The 6,632-nt window shown below is 29.8% G+C and overlaps 1 protein-coding gene across 1 annotated transcript; it reads left to right on the forward strand.

Moving 5' to 3' along the window:
- Nucleotides 1-1,098: 1,098 nt before the first annotated feature.
- LOC110653478 (uncharacterized) lies at nucleotides 1,099-4,019 on the forward strand. The gene is made up of 3 exons (XM_021809126.2): nucleotides 1,099-1,247; nucleotides 1,416-1,511; nucleotides 2,746-4,019. The coding sequence occupies exons 2-3, from the start codon at nucleotides 1,424-1,426 to the stop codon at nucleotides 3,525-3,527; spliced, it is 870 nt and encodes a 289-aa protein (XP_021664818.2). The 5' UTR covers nucleotides 1,099-1,247; nucleotides 1,416-1,423; the 3' UTR covers nucleotides 3,528-4,019.
- Nucleotides 4,020-6,632: the final 2,613 nt, after the last annotated feature.

Below are 6,632 nucleotides of genomic sequence, written 5' to 3' on the forward strand. Positions count from 1 at the left end.
TTTGTTTCTATTTAATTAATTTATTTTCTAAAAAATACCCTTAAGCAATTTGGAAGATTTATCAACATTAAAGGAAAATAATCATTTAAAATTTTAATATTTGATAATATATGATAATAAATAATAATTTTTCTTTATTAGTGCGTATATTATAAAGAAAAAACAATTAAAAAAAAAGCCTAAAATACGGATTTCAGGACTATGCATATAATTAATCCAAAGATGACAAAAGAAATAATTTAAATATTATAACAAACATTTACAAATCAATGGTAATTAAAAAAGGAAGTACACATCTCATTATTTGTTGTCTTTATCTAATTACAAATGTGATTTTAGTTTCAATACCCTTTTAGCAATGAATTTTAATTTAGTAATTTTTAAAATTGTAAAATTAGAAAATTGAATTTTAAATAGAATTAATTATATTAAAAAATAATGTATTTTTATATTTTTTAAAAATAATTTTATAATAAAAATTTAACTTTATATAAATTGAACTCATTAATTTAATATAATAAAAAAATTTATAATCATACACTAGTAGTGCAATGTTGTGCACATTCAAATCACTTTTTAAGTTGCAGCGGTGGATATAATCTAATGATAATTGTATATATATTGAATCTAGAATATTCAAGTTCAAATGCCTTTGCCCTATAGATAATAAAAAAAAAATTATTAATTTTTATTTTATTTAAAATAAATCATTTAAAAAGAAAATAATTAAATTTTTTATAATTATACTTAATTTTTATTTTTAAAGAATAAATTTTTTAAGTTAAAAATTAAATTCTTTTTTTAAATATAAAAACTAATTAAATTAAATTTTGACAAAATTTTAAATTTTAAATAGAGTTAAATTTTATAAAAAAAAATAAAGAAAAAAAATAACGTCATGTACAAGAAGCATTTGCCTTTCCCGGTAAGAATTAGATTACACGTGCCAAGGAGTGAGAGTGGGATTGGGAATAGTCAACATTCTTCCATGCATACACGGAGACAAGGTCCTTGCACAGTTAGCCGAGTTGTGACCAAATTAGTAATTAAACAAAAGCTAAGGCCTATAAATACCCACACAAATTAATACCCAGACCTTCACTTGCAATATTCCAACACCCGCAAAATACCCGTAGCAAAAAGCTTTTACCTTGTGATCACCCTAACGAAGCTCCTCAATTCCCTGCAATTCTTTGGCCAAATCTTTACTGGATTTCTTCGTAGATCAAGTCTTTCTTCACAAAATTGTTCGTACCCTTTTTTCTTTTTCTTCTTTCTTGTTTGCAGAACCTTGAGAATTGTTACTTCGTGCATTGTTTCTTTCTTGGTTTTAATCCCAGTTTCTGTCTGTTTGATCTTTGGTTTTTTAGAGGATCTTTTGTTTTGTTTTTTGAGTGTGCGTTTTGCCCTTTCAGATTTGATTATGAATAACAGGAGGAGACATAAAGGTGAAATTCATCATCAAGAAGTTCATGGGACGACAAGATCAAACCATAGAAAGCCTCCGCATGGTATGTTGTTGTTTCTTTAAACAAAAAAAAAAAAAAAAACTGAATAAGAAGTTATTGCTTCGTGATTTTCTTTGAAAATTGTCTCTCTTTCATGGTAAATATGGTGGGTTCTTGTTTGATTATTATATGGAAGCCTCTGCTTTTTTAGTGATGATTTTGTTTCTTTTTCTATGCTATTACTCGGTTGTAGTTTATGGATTTTGTAAAACAATGGCTTTTCTCTGGTGGGAAATTCTGGGAAATTGGCGACTTGCTATTTGGTTGAGTTATTACTTTTCCCCTTAAATTTGTTTTGAATTGGTGGCAATGATGTGGCATTTGTGATAATCGTAGAATTTTTCTGGTTTATGGTGTTTTATGTTAGGGATTAAAGTGTCTAATTGATAGCTTTGATGATGAAACATTGTTTTTTTTTTTTTTTTTTTGAAGGGTTACAGCTAATTGTGGTTCTGAGTCCCTACATAACGTTAGAACCTCTAAGCAGATGGGTAGTTATTGGTTGGATTTTTGGCTGAAAATTTTAGAACAATTTTCATGGTTAATGTTGATTGTTCATATACTTGTGTTCTTGGAGTTGATCTAAAGTGGTTCTTGGCACTTTTTGCTTGTTTTACTCTTTTTCTGTAATGTATTTGTTGGTTGTGAAAATCAGGAAAGTTAAATTCACAGTTTTTACTTTAGTACTTTGTATTTGCTTTTAGTGTTAAAGATTTCATTATGTTACTTTTTTTTTCCCAGGTAGACTTACTTTTTGTTTGAATCATGATGACTGTCAGTTGGGGATATGAATTTCATTTTTTAATGAAACTTTCTTGGACCAATTTCACCAGCATTATTGAAATTAGTGGACGGTATTGGGAATGTAGAGTTAAATGTTCCTTTTGGACTGGTTACTTAAAGTGGTGAATTAAATTTAGACACATAGTTGTGGTTCTCAGCGTCCGGTCAGTATGGAAACACAGAAGGTAAAAAAAAAAGCCTTTAAAATGGAATACATGAAGAAAGAATGAATGTTGAAGCTTTAGAAATAGTTCTTTTTTGGGTTATACTAGGCATTACATGCGTGACATTTGTTTAGTTTATGCTAGTGGTGGATTCTTCTCGTCCTTGTCTATTGCTTGTCATCTCTTTTTTGTTTAAGAGACCAAGGTTTTGTTTCTGTTACTAATAATAACTATGTTTTTCCATTTATATATGAATAGTTGAGCTTATATTTTATTTTCTTTGTTTTCAGGTAGTTGGCAGCCAACTGTGCCATCATGGGAGAAAAAATTCTGCTATTCAGTTGGTTTGGTTCCATGGCCCAAGCTATTGGAAACCAAAAAATTTATGTACCTCTATGAGAATGTAGTTCAGTGGAATGACTCTGCTGGTGAAGAGGCATTTCACAATGCTAAAAACCGATTTTGGGCGAAGATTAATGGTCTTCCTTGTGACATATCATTGCCTGATCCTGATGTTTATATCGATGAAATTGACTGGAATTCCAATATTGATCCCGAATTGTATTTAGATTTGGAACGGGAGCCCAAGAATCCTGATGAGAAAGATAAAGGAGAGGAGGTTGTGATTTTTGGTAGTTCTCTCCCCCTGAACCAGTCATTTTTGTGCACCGGATGGGGGGAGGCTGAAGAGGAGTTGCAAAAGGCAGCCCCTGCAGTTTTGGATCCTGGATACAAACATTGTGATCAAAAGGTTAATGATGGAAATCCGTGGGAGAGCAATGTTCCTCAAGCTAATGGATCTGTGATAGATAATGAATGGGGAAATCATTGGAATGATTCCTATGGATGCAAGAATAATTACAACGAGTGGGACAATAATTATAACCAATGGAATAATTTCAATGATACAACTGGTGGAGATTGGGAAACATGGGATGGGAATAACAGGAAGAGAGAGGGTACTGGCTTGTACATGTCAAGGTACAAAACCTCCAGGTTTCGAGGGAATGACTATCAGATGGATCGTGGATGGAACGGAAGGGGTCGGAAGAAGATGAATTTTGCATACTAATGGTCACTTCTATAAGAGACTGTTTTGAGGTAGGTCAACACAATGAATTCATGTTGACCAGCAACCCAAGGCAGATTTTGGCAAAGTAGGAATTCTGTGGAAGAAGTGGGTGACAAAATTTTTGTAAGTGTGAAGTATATAATACTGTAGGCTGTTTACTTCCTATCATTTTATTTATTGTAAATGTGTGAGAACATAATAGTACATAAAATAGGGTGTTACCAGCTGGGCTAAGTTCCTATAAAGTTTGTTTTTATGAGGCAATTTTGTAGATTGCTTGAGAAAGCATGGGCTTAGTAGTATTGGGAGAGTGTTATTGTTAGTTAAAATGTTCAATGGCCATCTCAAGATATTTTCTTTATTTCTGTAGGCATGTAGTGAGGATTCAAATGTTAAGTCATTGTAGTATGAATTATATTAAGAGGTTGTTCAAACATAGTGAAGTTCCCAGAAAATATATTATTGTTTTGATATGTATTCTGCAATTTCTTACATATTGTTCTTCGATTATTGTCTGTGCGTTACTCGGTTGCGTTTCGGCTTATTTTTTCAAGGGGTTAATAGATTAGAGAGGAAGTATGTGCTGTTGTGAATTACTGTGTTTTTATCTTATTAGCTCAAAACATAAAATACTGAGTTTTTGTCTAAGATTGAGGACTGTTTTGTTTCCTGTTGTGACTGATTTTAAATTCCTTTCACCAGAAAACTGTTCTTTTTTTGGCTGGGTGGAGGTGTTTGGATTAATAAATGGTAGACAGTGGAGTGCCTTAAATTCTATGCAGCAACCGAAGAATTGAGGACTTTTATTTTCTTTTTCTTTTTTTTTATAATTTTATATTAATTTTTCCATAGAGAGAGAGAGAGAGAGAGGTGTGGCAAAGATTGTCAGCTGCATGAACTGATGAAACTATACGTTGATTGCTAAATTACTGGCTCTTATTAAATCAGTTATCCAATTCAACTGATGCTTAATCCCATCTTGATATATATGTATATATAAACAGTCTAGAAGGAACTGAAGAATTTCTCTCTCTCTCTCTCTCTCTCTCTCTCTCTCTCTCTCACACACACAGAGACACACACACATGATTTAGTCTATGCGATTTAGCAAAATTTAAAATTAATTTTTATATTTTTAAAAGTCACTTATTTAGTCTTTAATATTTTAATAAATTTACTGATTAATCTCTACCATTAAGTTATTATTAATTTTAGTAAAAATGACTAAAATACCTTTTATTATATTTTTTATCTGAAAAGTAAATACCTTTTATTATATTTTTTATCTAAAAAGTTTAATTCATGAGATTTGACAAAACTTATAGATTAGTATTTATAAATTAAAGTTATTAGAATTATGAATTAATTACTTTTAAATTTACTTAAAAATTTTGGTTAATCCCAAAATCATCCATATATTTTGCAAAATCATCCCTATATATTTTAACTATTTACAAATAAACACTTATATTTTTGTAATTAATAAACATATAATGATTTATTTATAAATAGTTATAATTATTAAAATATGAATTAATTACTTTAAGATCCTTATATTTTTATCAATTACAAATTCATCCTTATATTATTAAAGTTAATGGCCACTGAACTGTGATTCTAATGGCAAGAAATAATTTGGAAATTTATTAAAACGTCAAGAACTAAATAGGTGAATTTTAAAAATAAAGAAACTATTTTATAAATTTTATAAATATTAAGGAATTAAATTGTAATTTATCTAAAAAAATAATATCTCTCTCTTTTTTTTTTTTTAAAGTTCCTTTTTCTCTCTCTCCTTTCTCTTTTTACTATAACACTTTTTTTCTCATCCATAATATTTCTCTCAATTTTTCCCCAATTAAAACACAAAACTCTAATATGCAATACTCTACAAAACACAATACCCAACTCTACAAATCTCACAAATAAATGGCTTTCTCCTGCCACTAATCTCACTACTGTCATAGGGATCGCAATTGTTCACGAACTCGATCCGATTTGTCTTACATTTGGTGAATTTTTCCTGGCCCCAAAATTGTGTGGGGCGAAGACAATGAGAAGATCTTCCCAACCTGAATCCTCATAATCCACTTCACACAATAACAAATAAATATTATTTATTAAAAATTTTTATTTGTATGTATTTATGTATTTAAATATTATAATTTTAATAAAAAAAATATAGATACATTATTAGAATTATGTTTAAAACTTATATTTTTAATAAATAAACTTATATTCTATAATAATAAATTAAAATGAAAACAAAAAAAAATAAAGAAGAAAAGTTCCCGCAAGGAAACTCACTTCACCTCAATTCTAAACTCTTGTGAGGCGAGAACAGAGGGAGTGATCCCAACTTCCAACCCTCTCCATTGCCATTCTTATGCTGCCATGACTTCAATCTCCCATAATGTTGCCATCACCTGCTCTCTCTCTCTCTCAACCCACAACAAAGACTTGATTTCTCTGCTTTTTCTTCATACTTTCCTTTGCTTGTTTCACCATTGTATCACTTTGCTCCTCCCCAAGCATTAACTTCCTAATCACCATTCCACACACGACAGTGGTACCAAACCCATAATTTATCTAACTTTTAAGGCTCCGTTTATTTTGTGAAAAATATTTTTTATATTTTCTAATGTTTAGGACACTTAGAAAAATGAGTCAACATAAGGTATTTTTTGGATCAAAAGGAAAACTAAGCCAATTTAAAAAAAAAAAAAATGACATTTTTTCAAAAGAGAAAGTCATTTTCCTGATTTTAACAATATAAACATGTGAAAACACTAATTGATGTATGACATAAATTACATACCATTAATTTAACATTGTAACCAAATAATGAAAAATATTTTTTAAAAAAATAATTTTCATGAAAAACATTTTTTATATACAAATTATTTTTCATGGAACAAATGATACCTAGCACAAATCCAACATCTTGAGCACAACAAACTCCTTTCTTCATTCACTAGCTCTACTTCTCATGTCTTTTAAATCCAAAACTATGTCAATTTTTGTACACCATGCTTTACCTCTCCACCTTTAAATCCACCACTTTAACCTCAATTTGCCCCAAGAAAGCCCAATTCAATGCTAACT

Source organism: Hevea brasiliensis, chromosome 5 (genome assembly GCF_030052815.1).
Source record: "Hevea brasiliensis isolate MT/VB/25A 57/8 chromosome 5, ASM3005281v1, whole genome shotgun sequence".
NCBI lineage: Eukaryota > Viridiplantae > Streptophyta > Magnoliopsida > Malpighiales > Euphorbiaceae > Hevea > Hevea brasiliensis.

What these genes read in the sequence shown, in the direction of transcription:
- LOC110653478 (XM_021809126.2), top strand. Translation starts at nt 1,424, where the DNA reads ATGAATAACAGGAGGAGACATAAAGGTGAAATTCATCATCAAGAAGTT. An exon ending in CCATAGAAAGCCTCCGCATG is followed by an intron (nt 1,512 to 2,745) that starts GTATGTTGTTGT and finishes CTTTGTTTTCAG; the next exon opens with GTAGTTGGCAGCCAACTGTG.